We start from the raw sequence: 27,467 nt of genomic DNA, 5'->3' as shown, positions 1-27,467 counted from the left end.
TGTCTGGTTTTATATCATGAAGGAAGAACACCTTGACCTTGCTCAATGGGTTGCCTTAGTGGAGTCCTACCTTTCTTGTGGCTCAGCTTAGTTTTAAGCTAATATTTGTACAGCCTGACACACGGCATCTGGCTGAGCAGAGTATACATCCCACCACCCACGTGCTGTGTTTGACTTTTTTTTATGAGCCAACTACTCTTGAGTGACCAGAACAGCTGAAACCACACAGGCACCACTAAGCAGAATAAGTCTTGCAGAAAGCAAAATGTTTGGGGTCACAAGGGCTCTGCAACTTTGTTTGCAGTAAAACTGGACATTAACTTTTTTTCAGAAAAGGCTGGCCGGTAGGAAAGGAGTGCATGCTACCTACATGTTACTTCATTGTGTGTTAAGCTGATGATTAAATAGAATTGAGTAACATTTGTCAATAATGAGAGTGAAACTTTTGTGCGAAGAAGTAAAACTAAGAATTGCCATGAATTAAACCACTGGAAAAACAGCATGAGATACACATGATTATTTTTAGTTTTTACTTAATATGTGTGCATTTTTAAAAGCACATGTATTACTTGAATTCTTTTGTAAGGGTTATTCAGTCTGCCATAAAATATATTCTCCTTCCCTTACCTTCCCTTTTCCTTTTCTGTTTCTTTTTTAAACTTAAAAGTTTCTTGATATCTCGATACAAGGGTCTGCAAGTTAAAAATCTACTTTAGCAATTTATGAATTTATTGCCTTTTTCTTATACACAGATCTCTCAATGACTTACATCTCACACCAGCCCTCATCCCCAAAAGAAGAAGCTGGTAGAAACTTTATGGTAAAAGCACAAAATTGTGTGCCAAGGGAAAATGCAACACTGCCGGTTATTCCTGTTCTGACTATTTGAAAAAAAACCCCAAACCTGGAGAGCCAACAACACATGAACTTATTGACCTTTGTACTGATAGTTTCTGTAATTATCGAATAGTGAGGATGGGCTTGAGGGCTAAGGAGGAGAATTTGGGGGCTGGCCTAGGTGGTGACATAAAGTTACATATAAGGCAGCTGCAGCGGATTTCAGAACACTAGCGGAGTATATTTCCTGGTGTGCAGCTCAGCAGGTTTGGATCCTGGAATTATGAGTGGATGCCCCTTCGCAGGGAACAATTACCTGTGAGTCTCTCGTCCCTGTGTTTTGCTTCATAACATCAGTTCAAATGATATAATATTAATGTAAAATATGAAAGCTCAGAGAGGAATTGATGATTATAAACACATAGACAGCTGTGGGTGTTGATAAAGGAAAAGAGATTGTACAAAGACTTGTCTGAGCACTTGTTATTTGATGGACTAGATATAATGCTACCAGCTGTTATTGTGATGAGGTATTTCAGCTGTACCTTTTTTTCTCAAAAGCCTGCTTTAGTGTTTCAGTTTCTCAAAACAAAGCATTGCTTGAATTGTAAACGCATCAGTTAGTAAAAAGGTAGGTGTATATATATATTCACAGTTCTTTAATTAAACAGTTTATATATTTACTTAATTTTCTTCTTAGGTTTAATTTTAGCAACCTATCTTTGGAAGATGAAAAACATGACAAATCACAAGAAGGGATAAATAAAGCCAGCAAAGGTGGACTTGTCTATGGAGACTACCTACAAGTAAGTTTAAGGTTTTTATGTTTAATGCCCTGATTGCTCTCAAGACTTGAGCCAGGACCTGCAACTGATGCTGGTTCCAGGAGTCAGCCAGTCACTAAGAGAGGTGTCCGAGTGCCCTTTGTCCACCCGAGCTCTCCATGTGTAGTCACAGATCTCAACTGAGACAGTGCAGCTGGATCATGAGATGGCTTCTCAAACTGCAGAGAACCTGGGCATTTTGAGGGGTTTTGTAGTGGTTGTACAGGTAAACCTAAACTGTAAAGTAGTGTACCACAAAAGGCTTTCTTTGGTTTTTCTTTGGCAAATTCTCCACTTCATTAGGCCATGTGCAACTTCCTTGAATTGTTGCATAGAAGTGCAGAATATTTAGCTTGAAAAATATGGAGGGGGGAAAAAAAAGCAAACAAACAAACTAAAAACCCTGCGACAACTAAAAATCTTAAAGAAATAAGTAAAAAATAAGAATAAAAAGCTGTAAGTAATAAAAGAATTTGGGGCAGGGGGTGTTGGGTTTTTTGGGGGGTTCGTTTTTGGGTTTTTTTTGTTGACAGCATGAACTGAAGCTGAGAAATTACTCTGTTCTTTTGAACAGAAGACTGATTTGTTGACACACTGTGATACTATGTGGAATCTTGCAAAGATTTCTTTTAAAATAGCTATGATTAGATTGTAAATTTGATTTAGTAAAAAAATTAGTAACTGCAGAACTGCAATAACTTGTACAGCCTCAAATCAAAGCTCTTGTGCAGATATTTTATTGCATAATTACATAGGATTTTAAATGATTTTCCAAACTTTACTAACTGAGGTTCCGAAATGTTCCATTTTAGGTAAGATTCTTTAAAAAATTAAGAATGAAAGTGACACCTAAGACCATTCAGCCTAACCCCTTATACAACCTGGAATATGGAGCCTATTATATATTTTAATATTATCCTTAAATATTACCTTCACACAGTAGGACTATCATTGCTAACAACAGAATTGAGAGGTTTACAGAAGTCTTTTTTTTTTTTTTAAAGCTGAACAAAATACTGAATGCTCAAGAACTTCAAAGTGAGAAGAAAGGAAAAAAAATACATGATGAGCATCTTTTCATTGTGACACATCAAGGTAAATACTTGTGAGGAGTGCAGTGTTGGCGACCCAGCATTTTTGCCATGGGTATTTATTAAATGCTGAAGCATGCGATACACAATTTGTTCTCATTTTAGACACAATCACTACAATTGCTCTGTCTTTTATCTGCATTTATATTCATATGTACGGAAAGGGACAACTCTGTGGCAGTCAGCTTTCCACGGGACAACTCTCTGGAGCAACTCTACAAGTCTCTGTCTGTGTGGACAGCTCTACACGGAGATCCTCAAGTACCTGGCAAGAGCCCTTGCCAGTGTTCAAGGGCTTTGTGGAGCTCAGCATGTGCTGGGTAGGAGGAAAGGCAGCATCTGACAGACCACTCCTTGCTAGGTACTTGGAGCACCCTGTGTAGAGTTTCCTCCATGGAGAGTTGGTCACGTAGAGATATCCTGCAGTGAGTTGGCCACGGAGAGTTGTCCTAGACCCTTGTATATATCCCTCTATACAGTCAACTTTATGCCTAAGAAGCTCTAAGTACAACCTTTGAATATGGCAAACCATGATTGGGATGGCTCTGTTTCTAGAGAAATGAAGGTGGTGAAACTCATTCCCCATCTGAATAATAGGTTGCTATGCAGCTTATTGTAAGCAAATTTTGTGAGTTGAGTTCTGCCTTCTCTGAAACTTCAATCCAATTTTAATCATCTAGCAGCTCTCTAGAAGCCAGCACACTGGTTAGGCACTCCTTTATTCCTAATATCTATGTTTTTGGCAGGCACTGGCCTGATGATATTTTCCTGTTATTGACAGGAAACATGTAGCTGAAATAAAGATTGTAAGCAGCTCTGGAGTTAGCTTTCCTTGGAGCATCAGATCTAGATTTTCCTCTTTCCTGCTTTTGTATTGAACATTCCCTTCATCAAACATCTGACATTAGTAACTGCAGAAGAAGTTATATAAAACTTTATAAAAATTGCTAACATTCTCAATGCTAGACTATTTCATGTAATAGTTTAGGTAAAGGACAGCATATTGTAACAGGTAACATGTTTGTGTATCAGCATGTTTTTCACCGGCATTGTAAAGGTAGACCATTCATTTCAAATCAAAATGTAAGAATTTTAGTTCTTCAATGCTATGATGAGAAAGCAAAGTAATGATGAAATTAATGTTAACGGTACCTTTCCTCTTGTAGCTTATGAACTTTGGTTTAAGCAGATTCTGTGGGAAATGGACTCTGTGCGGGTGATCTTTCAAAATGGCCATGTAAGTTAAGAGCAAATATTAATTTTGGGAAAATGCAGCCCTCTATTTCTCTTGCCTCTGTCTCTCAGCCTGATAGGTTCTGTTTTTACTAAAGCAACATGTCCTCTTTTTTAATAACAGACACCCACCCCCTCAAAACATAAACAAAAAACAGCAAGGAAATTTGGCTAAGTGGCTTTTATATCCCGATAGAACAGAAATTTGATCTGCAAAATCTTACTTCCTCCCGAAGCCTGCATTTTGCATAGCTCACTCTCCAAGACCAATTTAATTGGCCAAAATGCTCTCATACTTTCCCACTACTGTTGTATAACTGCAGAAACTTAACTTGTGAATTGTCTACTGCAGAAAAAGTGTGCTCAGAAACTGAAAACCAGAGGTCTCACGGGTATTTTTATGTTGAAAAGTCATTTTTGCCTTTGTTTAATTTTTGAAGTCTACATACTATATGCTTCCATCTGTTACACAAAGGAAAAAAAACTCTTTTCAGTAGTTGTGCATTAATAAATCCAACAGAAAAGAAATAATCAAAAGCCTTGTTCAATTGTATGAGAACTTCTGAAAATTGCAGAATAATTCAGAACAACAGGAATATTTTGATCATCTCTAAATATTTGTCCAAAGCTAAACACACCTCATAATACTAGATAACAAAGGAAAACTCCTGAACTGATACTACATCCACAGAAAAAGGCTGACTGCATGTAATTTGAGAAATACCGTGAATAAAATCATGAGCACACGTGCACAAAGAAAATTTGAAACTAGACCATTCTGAAAGAAAGAACCTTTTTATGATTGTGTCCAATGACAATATTGTCTCTCATCCTCCACATTAATAGATTTGTTTGCTTTACAGTTGAACATTATATCAAATTATAACTGATAAAAATAAGTTTTTAAGCAGAATAATTTTTCATTATTGATTTTTCTGAAAAATGAAATTTTGCTTATAATCAGAATTTGAAATGTCAGGTTTAAGATTCAGTACGCAGCCAGGCATTAAGGAAATGGTTATCATCTTACATTTTTGTAGTTTGATATTTTCTAGTTGCATCTTAGGTCCTAGAGAGAAGTTAAATCCTTTTGAAACTAACAGGAATTTCAGCTGACTCCTCTTCAGGCAGTGTTCGACCTACCCAGAAGACAGCTTTTGTGGTTTCCATTTAATATTTTCTATTTCCCATCAGATGCAGTCTTCTCTGTTTTCCTCTGCTTGCTAATACACATCTCTCATGAATATCTTTTTAGATGTGCTCTCCTGATGTACCTCTTACATTATGCTGCTTCTTAACTTTTAAGTATTTTCCACACCTCTCTTATGACCTGTTCTTCACAATAATAGAAATGATTATAGAAATGCTTTCTATTTTAATCACATTATACTATACATCATTAAAATTGTATTGTAATAATTAAAAATGATCATGATATAAATTATTTTGGTCTAGAATTTAATTTCTTGTGGTCAAATTTAATTTCTATTTTGGTCAAAAATGTACAAAATAAAAGAATCCTATATATTGGCCTAGTTGTAATGTATCATCAGTCAGAGAAAAACAGAGTTCAGTCTTTGAAAATTATATTTTCAGTTTTCAGCTAAAACCAGGATTCTCTACTCAATATGAAGTGCTGCTGCTGTGGATTTCAGGTGTAAAGAATTGGATCTATAGTGATGTACAACAGTGAAAAGACCTGCAATAAATACGTAGGATATAAAGAGAACACTATTCTGTCTGGTTATAATATTTATTTTTTCTGCAGGTACGAGATGAGAGGAACATGCTGAAGGTTATTACTAGAATGAACAGAATTTCAATGATTCTGAAATTACTTGTAGAACAGTTCTCAGTTTTGGAAACTATGACTGCATTGGACTTCTTTGATTTCAGGTAAATTCATCCATAGTAATCCATGAGCTGGTAATTCCCGTCCTTAAAATTGATGGTGAATTCTGCATGTACCCTGGAAGCCTCATTCAGCAAGCTGAGAGCATACCTTAGAGAGACAACCTTGACGTTAGAGTCCAAGGGTCACATCCCTTAAAGAAACAACCTTGAGGTCAGAGTCCAAGGGTCAATTAAGAAGTTGAGTGTGAGTCCAGCATGCTCTGCAAAGAAGAGTCAATTGTTGATGTTTATGTGTGGTGCTGCTTAATGGTCTCAGAGTAAAAAGTTAAAAAAATAGAAACAATACAAATAGCTCATGATTCCATTATCAGTTTACTTGAAACTTGCCACCGCACAGTTGCAGCCATATTCTAAGGCAAAACATAGAAGGCTTGGGTGAAAGAAATGCAATCTCCATAGGTTATCAAATAGATATTTCAGCTGTCTTGGTTTGCTTAGTGTTTCCTTGCTTCATGTTTTTAGTGGGTCTGCAGTGCTGGAGGCTCCAAATGGCTGAGAAAAGCATTGCTGTCTCTTCTTTTTCTCCCCAATAACTTCTGCTCTCCAGTAGCTGCATAAGATGTTGCTGGGCCAGTGGTTGGTAGCTCTTCTGCCTTCTGCCCAGGCTTTCTTTGGGATCCCTTGGCTTGCTTCACTTTTCTTATGGCATTTCTATCTCTCCCCCTACTTCTGCTATGTCCTACCACTACCATGTGTGATGGCTTCACCCACCGTCTGCTTTCCTGTTCTTGTTCTGTTTCTATCACTGACCCATCTGACTTATGACCTCAGTGCTATCCAGCATCCCATCCACTTCTGCACTGTTTTAGTACTCTTTCCTTTCTGTCCTTTAATGTTTCCTAACTAAAGAGCACATGAAATTACCATTTTATTTCTTTTGCAAGTTCGAAACATCTGCATTGTCTAGCATTAACTACAGCAGGGCAAATCCACGGGCTAATCATCCATTGAGATGCATTCTTGCTTCTGCTTTTCAACGATGTACTGTCATTTGATAAGCAAACATGAGATCAAATCAATGATTCGTTTGAGTGAAATCTTCTATTTGCAATTCAAAGTGCATCACAATTATCTAGCAATGTAGGATTTTAGATTACTTGTAGGAATCATTTTTTTTCCAGCACGGTCATACAATTTAACTCTGAAAGAATCCTATTAAAGAATGAATCCCTTAAATGAAACCTACTAAATGTTTTTCTGAATGTTGTTCTATTGTATACATAGCAATTATTCTGTATAATAAGCCTATTCGTTGGCACTTTAACAGTGTGGAAATTTTTATAATAGCTGTTTGGGGTAAAGCTCCTTATTCTGTCAGGAAAAGAAATAGCATTTGCTAATTTCCTCCTGTACATCACACACACAAAGCTGCCATTTTAAAACACTGTACAAACCTAAGTGTGTGTATATCTGTGTATGCACAAGCAATGTATAGCTAGAAAATTAGAATATGTTATACATACACAGTAGTTTTATTAAAATATTTTTTCCTTTTCTTAGTTGCAATCATATAAAAAATGCTCAGATATCTATTGATATTCTTCAAATGTGAAATATGTATTTTTTAATTTTGTTGAGAACCAGATAACCCCATCACTGTAAAATAATATCCTGTATTTTTCTATCTTCATTTCTTCTGTTCCCAAAGATACTACCTAAGCCCAGCCTCAGGCTTTCAGAGCCTACAGTTTCGCTTGCTAGAGAACAAAATTGGTGTTCCCCAAAGTCTAAGAGTCCCCTATAATAGAAGGCATTATCGTGACAACTTCAAGGGACAGGATTATGAACTACTGCTTAAATCAGAGCAAGAACCAACACTACTGCAACTTGTGGAGGTAAAAATGTCTGTCTAAGACCTTGCTTTCCTCATCTCCCAACGAGATCCTTTATTGGTGTCAGTGACAATTCTTCCTTTAGAGAAGCAAGCATGCTGGTAATTTCTGTCACTCATGTTCTGGACCGTTACTCTCTTTCATACAAAATTTGGTTATTCAGTAGTAAATTATTTGATTTTTTATAGCATTTCCACTTGTCAGGGTAGTCTGACTGTTAAGTTGGTAAACTGCACTGTAGAAGTAAGAGCTAAGAATATTAATGTACTGTTTCATTTGCATTGTTTTTCATGACCATATGCCCTTTTTAGAATAAAACTTAAGTATTTCTACTTTTAACGATGGCTGTTAGGAAGGTTAAAAAAAAAAAAAAAAGGAAAAATGACTACCTAAAATAGAAAGGAGAAAAGATGTTAAAGAAATGTTTAATAATCACTTACCTTGATTTAATGACTGTCTCAAAGTTATGGATGACTCACAGTAATTTCTCTAACACGCCTGTCATTTTCATATGCAAAATTAACATAACTTCCTAAAGAATAAGGCAGCAAAAACCTCAATAAGAGCATCCACTCATATAATCCCTAGGCATTTGTCTATGACATCTGATACAAAACGCCTAAGAAATTTGTCTAGCTTTTCTTGATTCATTAGACTTCATGCTCTTATCTTTCAGACGAGGAGCTAAATTAAGTGATCTCTAAAAGGAGTTTGACAGTAAACATTCTTAATTTCCCCCCCCTCCCATTTTCATTCCTATTGTTAAAAGGAAATTCAGAAAGCTTTGCTAACTGCCAAGTAAATTTGTGTCTTCTATTATCACATATTTTGGTGTAAGCTAATGACAGACTGCTTGATCAGGATTCACCCTGTCTGACATGATAAAACCCCACTGTACAAGTAGAAGGTTCTATTATATTCTTTCCAAGTTTTATCTTTACAATCATCCTATATATATGGAATCAGATATGGAATCAGTGTTTTTCTGTATCTCCAAGGGCACTGGTTTTAAAGATATTCTTAGAATGAGACAGCTTTTGCCTTCCAACACTGGTCATTTAACTTAGAACCTGTGAGTGTGTTTGTACAGCACCATTATACAGGTATGAATCTATATGGACGTGCTCACTCCAGCAACAAGTACCTCTATGAGATATTAAACCAGAGCAACAGTAGTAGTATAATTTATGTTGCTATATCTTGTAAATCTAAGGTAATATGCTTGCATTATTAATATTTGAACAAATAATGTTGTTGTTGTTGTTATTGTTATTAAAGGCATGGCTGGAAAGAACGCCAGGACTCAATGCAGAAGGATTTGATTTCTGGGGACAATTTCAAGTGAATGTTTTAAAAGGTCTAGAAGAGGAATTTGCCTTGGTGCAGGTATATAATGTACTCTTGATCCAGCTATAAGCAATGATAGCTGGCAAGTGACATCCTAATGTCAATCTGACTTTTGGCCCAATCATAATTTCTCACTCACTTCATGTAATCTTTAGCAGTTTTTTTCTGCAAGAAGCAGAGAAAATTGAAAACTTTTCCAGGAAATCTGTAGAAGTTTGTAATTTGACATCTAAGACAGTTTAAAACATGTGATACATGCATTAATTAATTGGAAAAAGAAAGGGATACTATCAATGGAAGGGCTGAAATTGATTTTACTGAAACTACAACTTCACCTTTAGTTAGTACATGCATTTACATTTCAGAGTAAAACTCCACAAAGTTTGGGCTTGTGAGCTGTATGGACTGTCACTATAAACGGCCGATTTCTGTTTAACAGTATGTCACGATCTGCAGCTATGTGATCATTTGAATTACACAGGCAAATAAGAACAAGAAAATCTCTGAATATTGTAAGATATTATTGCTTTAAGTACATCTTTTAATGGAAAAAGCACTATAACATAATTAACTTCTAAAGACTGTTTACAACTTTCTAACTTGTCTAGATGTTTTTATTTACTGTTTTCTTACACACAGCTGTGCAAGAATGCCCTCTATTTGCCTTGAAAAAAAATTAAAAGAATGAGACTTCAAAAAATGAAGATTAAATGTTTTTAAGGCCTCTAGACCTAAACAAAAACTGATAAGCTGTGATTTTGTTTGAACATTCATCTGAATTATGTTGATAGCTATTTAATTGTACAGTTTATGGTAATTGTGTTTTTCAAAGGACAGTGACTCAGTGATTTATCTACTTTGCTTGAACAGTTTCTACATTGAAGATGTGAATTTAGATGTGAACTTATCATGAAAACAGAAGTTGCATCATAGGTCAGTCCAGAACTTAATTTTCCCTAATGAATTCCAAAACTTGTTTTTGTTTTAAATATCAAAGGCCAAACCTGGTTCAGAAGAAAAAGATGACCTATTATCTGAATTCCAAAAACAGAAAGATGTATTACTTTCATTATTCGATGAAAAACGCCATGAACATCTGCTTAGCAAAGGTAGGCTGCATTAATATATGTCAATATGCACTTCTAATTTTTTATACATCATACATATAATCACAAAATAACATTAGATTTGCAGAAGAATCATTAACAAACTAAGGACACTTGTATTTTACAGGAGAAAGAAGACTGTCTTATAAAGCACTGAAGGGTGCCTTAATGATCTACTTCTACAGGTAATGTTGGAAGATTTACTTTTAACGCTCACTGGATAGAGGAGAGGTGAAGTTTAAGGACAGCTGCACGGGTTTATTTAGGTTGAAATGGGCCTTGGAAAGTAATGTAGTTCAACCTCCCATGTAAACCCAGATTAGTCAGATCCAACTCAAAGGCCAGGTTAGGCTGCTCAGAGCTGTGTCTGGTTGAATTTTGAATATCTTCAGGGATGGAGGTTGTTATGGCCTTGCTGGGCAGCCAGTTTATGTCTGCCCAGATGCTGTTCCTTAGACTGAAAATGGCAAATGCCTTGTTCAAACTGTTCTACAAAATTTACTGGAAAGATTTAGAATATTTTTCCAAGTGAGGGAAAAGGCACAGGATAAGACTTACGTGAGAGAAACATTTGTTAGAATATTTACTGATATTTCAATACCGATTTAGGAAAAAAATATGTTAAGTCACTTTTACACATTGGTGAAGCAATACTTTGAAAAATACAGCCTATCACAAGAGGTCTCACTGCTTTCACTTTCTTTCTTTTCCAAGAGAGGAGCCTCGCTTTCAAGTCCCTTTTCAGCTTCTTACTTCCCTTATGGATATCGATGTGCTGATGACCAAATGGAGATGTAAGTTTCCCTTTTTGACTGTGGTAATGCTCCCTCTTCTAGATTCAAGTAAATTGTTCTTTTTCACCCTCTTTTAGACAAGTTATACCCAGAGTGTTAGAATTGACCTACTGAGATGATCCTTCAGGGATGGCTTTTTTTTTTGTTTGTCCTTCAGCCATGAGGAAAGATGAACATCATCTTCTGTGATCATTAGCGATATAGGCATACCGATCACTTCTATGACATGTTTTAAGTTATTTTATTTAAGGAACAGGTGTATATTTTCCAAAGTCAGCCAAAAGATAGTCATGACATCTCTTCATATGCAAACATTCCTTCTGCTCCTTCCCTTTCTAGACATTCATAAATTAATACATTAAATCTATATTAACAGAGCATAATAATGTACAATTAGTGTATTCATTCTGTAGTAACAATAATTTTATATTAGTTGACTGAAGAGGAAGCATAATTACTCCTGCACTGCTGAAGATCTAATAGCTCTGTATCTCTGTAAAGATTTCTGCATGATCTTTAATGTTTCAGTGATGGACCTTAATGTGACTCTTTGGTTATATCTTAACATTGATCATGTGACATGGCCTTCTTTTCTGTTACTTAGATAACCATGTCTGCATGGTGCACAGAATGATTGGCAGCAAGGCTGGCACCGGGGGCTCATCAGGCTACCACTATTTGCGCTCAACAGTGAGGTAAGAATAATCATTTCCACAATTACCTGCAATAATGCAGTTCATAGATACTGTAATGCCAGGAGACAGATTTCAGACGGTTCACAGGAGGCCATAGGGCTGTTGTTTCCCTTTTGGTACTCTAGCATTTCCTCCTAGTTGTTGTTGTACATTTACTTATTGGGTTGACATATACAAATTCCAAGCCTTTGGGGACAAAAAAGATCTCATTTTGGTCACTCTTGTGAAGTGCAATTTTTAATTCTCAGTCAAGGGATCTAGGCATTGCTGTAATAGCAACAATCCTGCATTGTTTAGTTTGTGTGCAAGCTAGCCCAAGTTCATGAGGTGATACAGGCTGCAAGCGAGTCCTATCTACTGTGCAACTGGTGACAGTATATTTGACCTCCTTGACCTCAAATTGTACAGCCTAAGGTATTTCAATTTAGGATTGAATATATTCTTAAAGATGACAGTAATTAATACTCTCAAGCTGTGCAGGCAACAACTAGAAACATGTCTCCTGTTGGATGAAGCAGAAAAGGAACTTAAAATAATGTGACTGGGGCCTAAGCACAGACTCTCTGAATAGGTAGAACATTTTTTTACACAAAATTTGAGGATTCATCTAGTCAGACAATTGAAGCCCGTTAACTGCAACTATGTCCTTATAGTCCTGGGCAACATTATGTCAAAAGGCACAAGGATATTTCAAACATCCTCTAAGATGGCCTTCTTTGATGTTTGTTTTCAATGAGAAACTGTATGTGGCTGGTGACTGCCATGTATTGCTGTGAGCAACAATTCCCACTACAACCATTGTAAGAAAAGGTAGAATGGAAAGCAGATAAGTTACATTGAATTCAAAGATTAGAGGTTCACTATTTTTTCAGCAAGACTTCTCACTTTTCCTTAATTTCAGATTAACATTATTCCTAGATAAATTCTACTTAATATCTACTACAAGAGCAGAGGTCTGGAGATTATAGCCTACATGCTCTGCATTTTCAGAAAGATGTGACTGTATCAACCACACTTCCTTTTAAGTCTCAGCTGCTGTACCCTAGAAACAGTCAGGACTGGAGTTTTACTCTGGAATATTCAAGAGGAGGGTTAGTGCAGAAACCTTACTAAATAAATAAAAGCGATGTAATGATTCCTGAGGATTTTGAAATTACAGCCTTCTGTTTCAGCATTACAGTATTAATTGTTCCTATTATCTTTTTCAGTGACAGATACAAGGTGTTCGTGGATTTGTTCAATCTTTCAACGTTTCTAGTGCCAAGACACTGGATACCAAAGATGAACCCAACCATTCATAAATTCCTTTACACGGCAGAATACTGTGACAGCTCCTATTTTAGTAGTGACGACTCTGACTAGCCTGCCTTTCTAGACTGCCTGCTGTAAAGAACTTCAGGACTTCCAGCCCCAGTGGTGCTACCCCTCAAATAGCACTGCTATTCTCACACAGTGTGTGTGTGTAAATATATATTTATGTGATAGCAAGATCGGCTTACGGAAGAAGTTTAATTGTTTGTATAAAAAATAATCTGTATTGAGTTAGCCTATATTAAAACTAAAACGATACCCCAATTCAACCCAACGACTAATTTAACTTTTAGTTGGCTTCTTAAAACCTACATCTAGGGAGAGCGAGCAACTTACATACAATTATCATCATGTCTTACTTGTACATATTTGTGTATTTGTTTGGCTCATGGTTTCTAGTAATTTTACTACTTCTAGCTGAGGACATAATTAGTCTCATTACTTTCAGAACAAAACTGGTATTTGAGCTCTAACAGAATTTCAAAAGGAATTTCTGTTTAAGAGTTTCAAAAGCTAGATTAAAAAAAACTATTAAGTCTTGAGTCTACAGACACTCAAGCCTCTTGAACTTTTACACACATCAGGAATCATGTTGCTATCTATGTGTTGTTACATGTGAATGTAAATACCTTCAGCAGAAATACTTACTCTTAAGAATAGCAGATATAAATAAGTACCTACTTTGCACTTCAAATAAAGTGGTATTTAAAGCTCTTCTTTTGTTAAGGCTTCTTCTAAAGCAAGGATAAAAGTTCAAACAACATCATGACAGGCATTTAAATTTTTTTTTATTGAAAGTATCATTGAAATGAGGATAAAATTCATATATAATAAAAGCTAGACAAATTTGGCCATAGAATATTGATAAAGCTGTGTCATCTTGTCATAGATGGACTCTCATCTTTTTAAATGCTTCCTTTGGAGATACACACACACTTCCAGTCTCCATTTCTGCAGGAATTGCTCTTACAGCTATTTTTTTATTACAGAAAATGTTGCTTTGAAGTAAGACATATACAGCGTGCGTCCACGCAATACTTGTGGTCTCTGACCAGTAAGTATCAAACAAATACTGATGAAACTGTATCTGCTATACCTACAAATGAAACAAACAAAAATAAAATTATGAATCCTGAAAGTGCAGATTCACCAGAAATACGTTCCCAGAATTCATGTTCATACAATGCCTTTTTCCATGTCATGACAGCAGGTGAACTGCTGGGGATAGGCAGGGAATCACAGGCAATCCTTTTATTTCTTCTTTGCCTGACACTGTTGATAGTGGAGATCTATTCTCCTCCTTCCTCGGCTTTCACATTCAAAACTTTAGATTCTTTCTGAGAATTCAGCATTGGTCCAAAGCTTGATATCCTCTTCCCTTTCAGTTATATGCCTTAGCAATGGGTAGACAATATGAAGCTATGCAGCCTTGAAAGCTTACCAAAAGACTAGAGATCACAAATTCCATTACAAGACACATTTTGAACACTCATATACACTCACAAACACAGAGCAAGAGAGTCTTTTACTCATGTTCAGTTCTTTTTGCAGTTTTACTCCTTCCAATGCTAAAAGCAAACTCTGACTATAGCCTGTGAAGTATCAAAGGGTGATGGCTCCTATACCCTCAAAAGAGTGGTATCAGAGCACTTTCAGTTTAGAAGAAAACATCTGTGGGGGATACAGAGCAAGTACTGGATTGTTTTTATGCAGTACAATACATAAAATGTGAAAAGATCTGCTTTTTCACATAATGGATTTTGTAAATAACAGCTGTTCTTCCTGACCACTTCTACAATTGACTTGCTTTAATTATCACTACCTCTACATTTCTCTTTCCAAAAAGCTTTTTTTTATAAAACAATATGAGCAAATGCTTCAGCAACATGAAAAAGCTATGACTGGGTATGTTGTCCTGATATTCACTGAGTGCAGGCAAAATGATTATTATCGGTTCTTATTTGCAGATGATTTACATAATTTAACACCTTTTAAAATGACTGTGAGACCTACTGTGAAACATATGTGGAAGGAAAAGCCAACAGAAGACCTACACTGTTAATATAACAGACAAAAATTCAATAGAGACACACTTGCTATCTAGTAGCCAAATCTCAGCAATTTGCCTCAGCATTCTTTGCTGGTAAATAGGAGTTTCACCTGCCTTACCTCCATATCCAGCAACTCAGAAGAAACTGTGTATTTAACATTACAAAACTCCCTCAAACACCAAGCAAAATCTTATTTGAATGGTAAGTGGGCAGGAGAAGGAACTAGCAACAAATCCTTCTATCCTACAAGAAAAGCCACAAGCCGGGTACACAATTCCCAAGCACAGGCAGATCCACTTTCCACATTTGTTTGCTAAACTGAGCCAGGAGATAATTGCATCCATCAGACAAGGACAGCAGCTGTTACACCTATGCCAAGTATAGCGATGGCACTAACCTAGAACCATGATACATGACTGAATACTTTACAATGCCATTACCTCTAAATGGTAAGATACAACAGCACTTTATTTGTTATACCCCTTAAAACTTTACCTATGCATGGCATTTTTCAATTATTCAACTATATATGGCTTGGTTGAACTAGCAACCACTTTATTTTTCCACTTGGACTCATCTAACCTCTTTCGAAACATAGCAATGATTTCTGTTTTCTCTCTGAGGATCCCACTATATCGCTTTACTGACATGGAGAAACACATCCTAGCATATGGTCTTTACCACTTTAATTATTTTTTGTCAGACTTACCACAGACATTGCCGCCTATCTTAACATGAACATAGCCATCTATTCCCCATGTAAGCCCCCAAGAGTTCTGTACAATCCAGTAAGGGATACTACCTGGAAGAGACATTTTTGTAAACAAAAGACAACATGAGATGTGGGAAGCATAAAAAACTTCTAACACTCTAGAGTGTTAATTGGCATTTTAACATCTGATAGTTTCTGACGGTTTGATGATATAGTTCAGTGAAACCTACTGCTGTTCACAAGACCGAGCTATAGTCCAGTATTGAAAAAGCTGTACGTATCCTATGCTAGTGTAAAGACAAATATAGCAATGTTTGTGACTTTACAAGGACATGAAGTCCCACGGAACTTAAGGAGCACAGGCAAGAACTTGTTTTGGGATCAGAATGTGCTTCCAGAACTGATGTGACACAAAACAAAACAGCTCTCAAGTGAATACCCAGTTCTGGATTTTAATCACTTGCCCCACAGGAGGCAAGTTGCAAGTAAGAGAAAACACACAAAACCTACTGGATTAAAATTCAGTTACTGGAAACTCACCTGTTCTGTCAAAACCAGTGATTAGAACAGCATGATTTGCTCTTCCACTGGAGCAGTGATACTGTATGATCCCACCGAGATAATCCTGCCAGCTAACTGCATCTACTGTTACTGCCAAAGGGCCCCAGTTAACAAGCATCCTCATCATTTCTTCCTCCTGACCACTGTGAAACAGGTGATAATGCCAAGTTATTTAAGTTAGCACACTAAAGCAGTTTGAGAGGTAGTAAACCAGTTGTCAGGTATGACTCAAAAATCAAGTAGCTAGAACCATTCCTTTGAATTCTACACTCCATGTAACATACATAAATGAGTATGTATTTCATATCCTACAACACAGTAATAAAAATATAGGGGGCACAGATCATGGAAAAGGTGGAAATCCAAAGATATGATGCTATTAAAAAGAAGCAGGTTTCTGGGTTAGGTCAGTGGGTTATGGTGAGCACTATGCACTTTTTATACATCACTCCCCTCAATTAAAAACAGCTTTGGACAAACCATTAGTCTACATTACTATTTCCCTCTAGTTTTCAAACATGCAGAAGTACCTCTTATATCATGCATAATAATAAAGTAAAACATGTACCTCAAACATACCAAAACACACAATGTTACCACTATTGGCTATTTATCATTACCACCCTCATACAGTTTCACGTACGTAATATATTGGAACAGGGAATGTTTATCACTGCGTGGTACGTGTAATAACTAAAATTTGGCAAATACAGATTGGCAAAGCTCCAACTGATTTTAGTGACTTATATCTGGCACTAATTCAATTATTAGTCAAAATCATACTTCCTGTCTTTAAGTTCAGTATGCACCTGCATGGTACTTAGAAAAATCCAAAACAAACTTTCTAGGTACGGGAAACTAAAAAAGCTATCAGTTGTCTTTACAAAACTCAGTTGACAATAGTGTTTACTGTCATAGACTGGAGGAGGATGTGGGTGGGTATGTAAATGGATAAATACTAAACTAACTGAATGCTTGCTAATTTTTTCAACAAATTCCAACTACTATTGGTAGGAGCTACTGCTTCTGATATTATAGCAGTGTAATGTTTACTTATCATATATTAAAAATTGTAACTGACTCAATGTTCCAGTTTAAACAGAGCCAATTTAAAAGATCTGTTTTCAAGACACAGACTTAAGCTTTCAAATTTGAACAGGCTTAGTAATGGCAGGGTTGAGAGGATTCCTTGTGGCAAGCTTTAACTCTGAAAAATGCTATGTATTAATTCTTATCCAGTACACAACTGCAGAACTGATGCAATCAACCTCATAACCTTTGGCTGGTCAATGCACTATTGGCTCTAGCTTACTCCACAGTTAGAGAACACAGAAAGAAAAGTACAGCAAATAAAAAGAATCAATAGTAGCTACCTGAAGTCATACGCAGCAAATCCTGTTATTGAAACTCCAAAATCTGAGAGACCAAAATAATGGCACAGTCCTGTCTGAGCTTTAAAACTGTATTCTGAGTCTCTCACAAGCTTTACTTTTGTCTGCAAGAAGATAAATAAGAATGCAATGCATTTGTCTTCAACACTATGCAGCTCAAAACACATCGAAAATGACCACAGAACTTACTTGAAATTCAGCGTGTTCTTGGTGAGATTAGAAATACGAAAGTCAAGTTGGATATTTACTATCCAACAAGTTAGATATTTACTATCTCTAGTTTCCTTGTTCATGAAGAGAGCTTCAGAAGGTATTCAGAAGCCTTTAAATAATTAACAAAATTTAAAAGGCATCTCTAGTTTAAACAAGCCTCGTGAGCAATCTCATCGATTTCAAGACATAGAGACTATGCATCCATTTAATGGATAATTATTTGTTCTTTTCAAATGACATTGATACACAATTCTATCCTCCCCTTGAGACAGTTTAAGAACCAAAAATATCCCCCAAACTGCTATATAAAATACTGAAAAGAAGTCTAATTCTACTATAAGTGTCAAATCCCCATGCTAATATATAATGCATTATAATGGCTCTCACAGTTCAAAGTCCCGCTACAAAGCTATTAAATCAAACTTTTGCACTTTTCTTGCCTTCTGCAGTACAACATGTATATGACAATGTTTTCTCCCATCTTAATTCATTTGTAGTCCCTCTATTTCCAAGCAAGAGGGTATTTTGCTTCAGAGGAATCCAGATGAACATGATCTGTCTTTCTTGTAATGCAAACTTAGAGAAGTTACCTGGATTGTTATTAGATGGGTTATATGAATCTTCAGGGGCAGAATTACAGTTTCTTAAAAAGGACAGTCAGCTTTTTAAAAAAAATTAAAAAAACCTACAGAATTATTTTTACATCCTTGTAACCCAACCTGTTGTCCTAGAAAGTACTTAATTCAAAGATATCAGAATGTTTCTGCTTACATGTATGATTAACACACATTTTGCATTTTTCATTAATAAAATGTGTTAGCTATTGGTAAAATAGAAACTGTGGCTGCATTTTCTGTGTTTTGGTTTGCAAGTGAAACAAAGGTAAATGCAGTAAATTTCATCCTGAGGTTCTCCACATTCCTGCATGATTCTACGGTGTTTGCAAAAAAACAGAGAAATCTGAAAGCAGAAAATCTCAACATCCCTCTTTTGCTCTACATGCTAGTGCCTAAACTTGACACTCAAATCCACAAAATGACACACGGATAAATGGCTTCTTCTACTTCTTGCCCTTCCAACTGATTTCAGTGGAAATACGGTAGCATTCAAATAACATTATGGGTTGATAACCCAAATAACAAACTATGAGTTGATTTGTTACATTCACAAGAACATACGTAGACTATAAAATTCCAATCAAGTTTCAATTCTATGTGAAGAAACTCTCTCTTGATTGCAGACTATATAAACATGCATCCATATATGTATATACACATGTATATGCATATACACACACATATATACACACATACATTATAAAAAATCAGATGACCTGTACACTTCACCCTCCTCGGTAAAAAAAAAAAAAAAAGGGTAATACGAAAGCTAAGGAAAGGTTCAAGATCTATGAAAAGTTTCAAACCTGGTTCAGCCAGCTCAAAGCACTAACAGTGGATCCTCCATTGCAGCCATAATTATTGTATGAACAGTCAATGACCTGCTGTACGCTGAGCTCTTCCAAGTTATTTCCTTTAATTGCATAGGCAGACTCTATACCACCCACAACGCTGAAAGCCCAGCAGCCTCCACACTGGCACAAAGAGAAGGGAAATGGAGAAGAAAGAAAAAGTCAGGTTGGTTTTTAAAGCCTGGTATGAAAAGACAGAAAGCGTCATAAGGGTCTTCTAATGCTTTTAATTTACTACATAATCCTTGAACTTCGTCTATGTAAACCTCATGAGGTTCAACAAGGACAAGTGCAAGGTTCTGCCTGGGTCGGGCAACCCCTTGTATCAGTTCAGGATGAAGGGATTGAGAGCAACTCTGCTAAGAAGGACCTGGGGCTACTGGTGGATGAAAAACTGGACATGAGACAGCAATATGCACTCGCAGCTCAGAGGGCCAACCGCATCCTGGGCTGCATCAAAAGAAACGTGGCCAGAAGGTCAAGGGAGGTGATTCTGCTCCTCTACTCTGCTCTGGTGAGACCCCACTTAAAACACCGCATCCAGTTCTGGAGCCCTAAACAAGGGAAAGACATGGATCTCTTAGAGCAAGTCCAGAGGAGGGCCACAGAAATGATCGTAGGGATGGAACGCCTCTCCTATGAGGCAGGCTGAGACAGTCGGTGTTGTTCAGCCTAGAGAAGAGAAGGTTCTGGGGAGACTTTATTGCAGCCTTCCAGTCCTTAAAGGGGGCCTACAAAAATGACAGGGACAAACTTTTTAATAGCGCCTGCTGTGACAGGGCAAGGGGTAATGATTTTAAATTATAAAGGGTAGATTTAGACTAGATATATGGAAGAAAGCTTTTACAGTGAGGGTGGTGAAACACTGGAACAGGTTTCTCAGAGAAGTGGTAGATGCCTCATCCCTGGAAACATTCAAGATCAGGTTGGACAGGACTCTGAGCAACCTGATGTAGTTGAAGATATCCCTGCTTACTGCAGGAGAGTTGAATTAGATGACCATTAAACGTTTTCCCCAACCTGAAACATTCTATGAAATTTAATCAGCCATTTAAAGTATTGAACTGGTTTCCCCCCCGCCCCAGTACTGCTCTCTGAAAGCTAAAAAGCCATTATGGTTGCCTTACTTTAAGCATTCCTTCCTGATAAATTTTTGGCCTTTACGATAGGTCTAAGCATATTATTTACTGAGAGATGTCTATTTCCTTAAAGAAGAATTGAGGTTCAGGATGAAATAATTTTTTGACCACGTTAATTAGTAAGTTTTTGAACAGGATGCACTTAAGGAAACTATCTGCAACTTTCTACAGTCTGAAGAATTTTATAGAAATATTAGATTACAGTTTAAGAAACAGTAAAGTGAAATTAAACATAATAGAAAAATTCTTAGACAGTAACAGAACCTGTACTGCAGTTCTAGGCTCTTTGAACTGTGGCATTTAAAACAGAAAGAAGAATCCATTCCTATATAAGGTCCAGGTTACACTGTGAAGCATAGAAAGAAAAACATTGGGGATTTAACAGCTTATTTCTTACCAGTGACCAAACCCACTTTGTGATAAACTGTAATCACGTGAGGTCTGGTATCTTCCTGTTATGAATGCATTGCCCGAGGCACTCCATGGTAAAGATATGGGTACTGACCAGCCAAGGGCATTCAATCATGAGAGAAAACAACAGAAAGCATCTATACCCAATCAAGTAAAACAGGGGAATGAGGTCAAATAGTGAATTTACCTCAGTCTTTTCAGAAAAATACAAAAGGTGCAAAATATTTCCAGATTTAGTTAACCAGATCAAAACCTGTATTACACACAGGTTATCATCTCACAATTTCTAAGTGTACAACTTTTACATCTCATCTTTTTAAGCCTAATCCCACTTTGCATAAAATACTACATGAGTCTGTATATGCTCAACCAGCTGTACTTGTGCCAGCACTCCAAGGAGTCTTGAGGCAGTGCTGGTCCCTTCCAAAACCTTCACTGGTCTATGATGTAACTGCTGGAACTGTCTCTGAGCAGTGCTTGAAAACCAGGAAAAGAAAACATTTGGACTTACTGTTTGCTGATTCCTCACTTCTGCAATGACTTTCTTGTCCCTCCAGTCAAACTTCTTTGGCAAAGGTTTTTCTTTTCCCTTTGGCACTTTTATGTATCTGGGAAGTTTGTGAGGTATGCTTCTTAAGTAAATAGCTAAACACAGAATACAAACATCTATAAATCTACTAACTAAAAAAACCCCACACAACAAACACTGTTTTATTAGAAGCTATAGAGGTAACTTTGATCTGCAGCCACAATCATGAGATTACATCTCATTCTTGAGTCCATGGAAAATTCATGGTTTTAAAAATAATCATTATACTCCAGAATGAATGTAAGCATTCTCACAGAAAGAACACAAATATTCCGTATAGGGAATGTGAGTACAAAGCATGAAGATATACTAAAGCTGATCAACAACCATTCCATAACACATTTTGTTTGAAAATATTTACAATATTTTACTTACTTGAAAATAATACTTCATTTTAGTCAGGCAAAAGGGGAAAAATAAGAGGAGAATAATGTAAAGATTCTGAAATAATCCAATTGCTACTTTTTCACTAAAAGCAGATGCTTAATTATTTAAAATTAAAAAAGGTGTGGAATCTCCCAATTAATAGAACATATAACAGCAGACTTGAATGGCAAGAAGGGAAGATTAGGTTAGGTAACAGACAAATTTTCTTACTAATAAACTGTTTAATAGTAGTCCTGACTGTCAGACCTACCACTGTACAGCCTTCAAGCACTGTCTGGATTGTAGTAAATTTTGTCTTGGGATAGGGAATAGGAACTTAGAATACTCAACAACCTTGTGTATTTTCCAGTTTTACAACAGAAGTAGGCTTTAAAGCCCAGTCAGCAGAAAGACGGAAGGAAATGGAAGGGAGGAAGGAAAAGGAAGGAAAGAGAAGGAAGGAAAGAACAGTCTGCCTAGGAAATTAAACTCAGGCTTTGGGCAATTCAAATTTGTGAGACTAGAGAAACGTGAAGAGAACTGTTGTATCCTTACACTTTGGTACCAGATATTTTAAACTAGCTGTCAGCACTGGAAGAATCTGTAAACATGAAAGACACAAGGTTCTGGGAAAGAATAAGAAAAATAATGCAAAAGGCAGCAGCAGTCAGAAAACGTACCTTTGAACTCTTCAGGAAACAGGTAAGAAAACTGATTTATTCCATAGAAAGCAGTTGTATTATCTTTTGATGATGAATTCAGCAATCTAATTCTTTTAGCACTTTCCTATAGGAAAAAAAAATACTGTGGACATTATTACGTTAGCAGTACTGTCAAAACCATAAGAGCAGAGAAAGAAAAGGTTAGCAACAGTAAACAGGAACTTAGATAACAAGGCAGCTGTTCACCTCAGATTCATTGTGGATTCCTATCAAACCAATGTGAAAGCCATTAGATTAATTTTAACTCCAAGAAAGATAGTAAAAAAAAACCCTGTTAATTGCATGAAATAACGCAATCGTTCAGGTTGGAAAAGATCTTTAAGATCATCAAGTCCAACCATAAATGGAACAAGACCAAGTCCACCAATAAATCACGTCCCTAAGCATCAGGTCTACATGTCTTTTCAATACCTCCAGAGATGGTGACTCAACCACTTCTCTGGGCACTGTTCCAATACTTGACAACCCGAGTAGTGAATATTTTTTTCCTAATGTCCAATCTAAACCTCCCCACAACTTGAGGCCATTTCCTCTCACCCTATCACTTGTTACTTGGGAAAAGACATCACACTTGCCTCACTACAGCCTCCTTTCAAGTTCTTGTAATGAGCTATAAGGTCTTCTCTCAGCCTTCTTTTCTGTAGACTGAACGACTCCAGTTCCCTCAGCCGCTCCTCTTAAGACTTGTGCTCCAGACCCTTCACCAGCTTCACTGCCCTTCTCTGGACATGCTTCTGCATTTCAATGTCTTTCTGTAGTGAGGGGCAACTGAACACAGTATTCATGGTGTGGCCTCACCAGTGCCAAGTACAGGGGGCCAATCACTTCCCTGGTCCTGCTGGCCACACTATTTCTGATACAAGCCAGGATGCTCTTGGCCTTTTTGGCCACCTAGGCACACTGCTGGCTCATGTTCAGCTAGCTGTTAACCAACACCCCCAGGTCCTTTTCTGCTGGGCAGCTTTCCAGTCACCTTCCTTACGCCTGTAGTGTTGCCCAGGGTTGTTGTGATCTAACTGCAGGACCACTCAGCCTCACTAAACCTCATACAATCTGCCTTAGCTCATTGATCCAGCCTGACCAGATCCCTCTGCAGAGCCTTTTTTCGCTCAAGTAGATCAACACTCCCACACAACTTGCTGTTGTCTCACTCGCTGGGTAAAAGATTGATAAGAGACAGACAAAGCAGGATAGCTGACAACAAATTGTGCCAAACTCATCTGATGCCCTTCCTTGACAGCACAACAAACCTTGTGGTTCACAGATACGTAAAAGCGTCTTCACATAAAAGTTAACTCTGTCTGGCACTATGTAATTATAAGGCAAAGAACAACATAATGGGCAAAAGACATTAAAAACCCTAAGCTTTAAATTACCAGGAATCTCAGATCTCTGAAAAACACGTTCTTGCCCTACAAAAGCAAGACAACCTGACACCTCCCTCCCCAAGTTCTGCTGTTGACAAAGTTCACGTGGCAGGAGATAGAGAACACACTGCATCCTCGGTCCCAGTCCGACCTCTGCTGTCAGTAGCCTGGGAGGAATCTGGTGGCTTTTTTTCGGATAAACACTGCCAAACGATTAGCAAATTTCCCATTAACTTTTAGGAGTTGCCATACACACGCAAACTCCAGCAGGGGCATCCTTTAGCTTTGCAGAACTGGGAAACAAGCTCTCGATGCTAACATCAGCTTTAGCATTCACCAACGCTGATACAGAGCAGAGAGGAGGTGCAGCCTAATGCCCTCCTGACGGACAAGATGTTCTCTAAACAAGCAAGTGAAAAAAAACTATAACCGAAATCTACACTAGCTTGGGTCTTTGTTATACTGAATTATCTAGAAATTACAATAGCTTTCTCTACACTTTTATGAAGACTGATGAATGATAATGGAACATTCTAATGAAGTCTTTTTTACAATAGCTTTTTCTACTTTTATGAAGACTGATGAATGACAGTGAATAATTCAAATCTTTTTTTTACAATAGCTTTTACTACTCTTTTATGAATACCAATGTATGACAATGAAACATTCTAACCAAGTCCTTTTTTTTCCCAGTTTGTCTACACATGGAGGTCAATAAGAATTTATTTCATAGAATCATAGAATAGTTTGGGTTGGAAGGGACCCTGAAGATCATCTAGTTCTAACAGCCCTGCCATGGGTAGGGACATCCCACTAAATCAGGCTGCCCAAGGCTCCATCCAACCTGGCCTTAAACACCTCCAGGGATGGGGCATCCACAACTTATGTGGCAACCTATGCCAGTGTCTCACCACTCTCACGGTGAAGAAATTCTTCCCAATATTCAGTCTAAATCTGCCCCTCTCCAGTTTATACCTGTTCCCCCTCATCCTATCACTACAACCCTTTATGAATACCCCTCCCCAGCTTTCCTGTAGGCCCCATTCAGGTACTGGAAAGTCGCTATAAGATCTCCTCGGAGCCTTCTCTTCTCCAAGCTGAACAACCCCAACTCTCTCAGCCTGCCCTTGTATGGGAGGTCCTCCAGCCCCCTGATCATCTTTGTAGCCCTCCTCTGGATCTGTTCTAACAGCTCCATATCATTATTATCTTAACGATTCCAGAACTGAACACAGTACTCCAGATGAGTAATAGAGAGGAATAGAGGGGCAGAATCACCTCCCTCACCCTGCTGGCCATGCTTCTTTTGATGCAGCCCAGGATACAGTTGGCCTTCTGGGCTGAGTGCACCTTGCTGCCTCATGTCGAGCTTCTCATTGACCAGCATCCCCAAGTCCTTCTCTGCAGGGCTGCTCTCAATCACATCATCTCCCATCGTGTGCTAAAAATGCAGATTGCACTGACCCAAGTGCAAGACCTTACACTTGGCCTTGTTGAACCTCATGAGGTTCTCACAGTCCCACTTCTCCAGCCTGTCCAGGTCCCTCTGGATGACATCCTGTCCTTCCAGTGTGCCAACTACACCATTCAGTCTGGTGCCATCTGCAAACTTGCTGAGGGTGCACTCAGTCTTGCTGTCAGTATCATTGATGAAGATGTTAAACAGCACCGGTCCCAGTACCGACCCCTGGGGAACAACACTCGTCACAGATCTCCATCTGGACTTTGTGCCATTGACCACTACACTTTGAATACGACCATCTAGCCAGTTTCTTATCTACCTTACCGTCCACCCATCAAATCCGTATCTCTCCAATTTAGAGAGAAGGATGTTGTGGGGGACCGTGTCAAAGGCTTTACAAGAAGTCCAGCAATTTCCCCAGCAATCTGGAGGCGGGGGGGGGGGAGCCAGGCAGGTAGGGACGAGGAAAACGAAGGCACCCCAGCCAGGAGGGGTCGCGGTGGGCAGGGACACCTACCCGGAGCGCCGCTTCTTTCTCCCGGCCGCCTGCATCCCACGCATCCCGGCCATCCCACGCATCCCGGCCGCCCTCCTCCCCCCGCCGGGCGGCTGCGGGCGCCGCTCGCAGGAGGCAGCACAAAAGCACCAGCGCCATCCACCCCATGGACCGCGCCGTGCAGCGCAGCCCCTGCCCGCGGCCCCGCACCCCACCGAGCGTGAGGGACGGGCTCTTTCCGTGGGAAAAAGGAGTCGGAAGGTGGTTTCTTTCCCAGCCTGAGCCCAGAGGCAGCTCTCCGCTTCCTCCTGCAGCGGGGGGAGGCGGCGCTTCGCCGGGCGGGGCGTGAGGCTGGGCGGGCTGCGGCCCGGGCGCCCCGCGGCAGCCTCCGGGTGCTTTGCTGCAGAGTGGATGTGTTTCAGGGGGTTCAGCAGCGCCTGGAGAAACCCCGTGTTTAAGCCGTGCTTTTCCCAGTCGGAAGGCGGCAGAGCTTTTGTCGTGCCACCTTTTTTCTTTTCCCCCAGTCGGAGATGGGGGGCGACGCAAAGGAGGGGAGGAAGGGTGGTGGTGAGCGTTCGGTTGACTACGAGGTGGGAAATAGAACGCATTCCCTGAGAGGAAAGTTCGTTACTAGCTGAAGCGTGGGCTGCCAGAGGGAAGGAGAAGGCGTAGTTGCTCAGGGTGTGGTGATAAAATGAGGGGGAATGGGTATAAACTGGAGAGGGGGAGGTTTAGACTAGACATAAGGAAGAATTTCTTCACCATGAGGGTGGTGAGGCAGTGGCACAGGTTGCCCAGGGAAGCTGTGGCTGCCCCATCCCTGGAGGTATTCAAGGCCAGATTGGATGGTGCCTTGGGCAGCCTGATCTGGTGAGATGACCCTGCCCATGGCAGGGGGGCTGAAATTGGGTGATCTTTAAGGTCCCTTCCAACCCAAACTATTCTATGATTCTATGATTCTATGATTCTGAGGCAGGAGAAGTAACAGCGTGTGGGTTTTAGATAGAGAAGGTGTTGGTAGGAGAGAAAAGCCACACAGCTGGTGTCTGCAGCCTCTGGTATCCAGTGCCATTAGGTTGTGCTCAAATAAAGAATTTGAGAGAAACCTGCAGGTGCTTAGGGTGGTTTATTACTTACTTACTTGTATAAGTCAACACAGTCCTTTTTGTTAATTTCCATCACCGGTTATTTTTACACAGGGCTTGTAAATAGAATATTTGCTTAAACCTACAACGTGTTCTCAGTTCTGTAATCCTCAACAGAAGAAAGATATGGAACTGCTGGAACGGGTCCAGAAGAGAGTTACAAGGATGATCAGAGAGCTGGAGCACCTCCTGTACAGGAGAGAGAGCTGGGCTTGTTCAGCCTGCAGAAGAGACGGCTCTGAGGAGATCTTCCAGTACCTGAAGGAGCTACAAGAAAGCTGGAGAGGGACTGTTCATATAGGCTTGTAGTGGTAGGACTAGGGGCAATGAGTATAAACTGGAGAAGGGCAGATTTAAGCTAGACATAAGGGAGAATTTCTTCACCATGAG

General features: G+C 38.7%; 2 protein-coding genes across 2 annotated transcripts; one reads left to right on the top strand and one right to left on the bottom strand.

The window, feature by feature from the left end:
• Positions 1-998: 998 nt before the first annotated feature.
• TDO2 (tryptophan 2,3-dioxygenase) lies at positions 999-13,698 on the top strand. Its single transcript, XM_009565720.2, has 12 exons — positions 999-1,155; positions 1,538-1,643; positions 2,666-2,756; positions 3,919-3,989; positions 5,754-5,881; positions 7,548-7,734; positions 9,010-9,117; positions 10,076-10,187; positions 10,312-10,369; positions 10,899-10,978; positions 11,583-11,673; positions 12,882-13,698. The coding sequence occupies exons 1-12, from the start codon at positions 1,121-1,123 to the stop codon at positions 13,033-13,035; spliced, it is 1,221 nt and encodes a 406-aa protein (XP_009564015.1). The 5' UTR covers positions 999-1,120; the 3' UTR covers positions 13,036-13,698.
• Positions 13,699-13,844: 146 nt separating this feature from the next.
• CTSO (cathepsin O) lies at positions 13,845-26,261 on the bottom strand. Its single transcript, XM_054065289.1, has 8 exons — positions 25,954-26,261; positions 22,566-22,671; positions 21,442-21,575; positions 19,336-19,503; positions 17,682-17,803; positions 16,288-16,451; positions 15,745-15,837; positions 13,845-14,080 (listed from the first exon to the last, which is right to left on the bottom strand). Exons 1-8 carry the CDS (start codon positions 26,098-26,100, stop codon positions 14,046-14,048), a joined length of 969 nt encoding a protein of 322 aa, XP_053921264.1. The 5' UTR covers positions 26,101-26,261; the 3' UTR covers positions 13,845-14,045.
• Between the last annotated feature and the right edge of the window lie 1,206 nt (positions 26,262-27,467).

The sequence above is a fragment of the Cuculus canorus genome, chromosome 4, assembly GCF_017976375.1.
Source record: "Cuculus canorus isolate bCucCan1 chromosome 4, bCucCan1.pri, whole genome shotgun sequence".
NCBI classification, from domain to species: domain Eukaryota; kingdom Metazoa; phylum Chordata; class Aves; order Cuculiformes; family Cuculidae; genus Cuculus; species Cuculus canorus.
The sequence above is the reverse complement of the archived record's forward strand: the minus strand, read 5'-3'. Positions and strand labels throughout refer to the sequence as shown.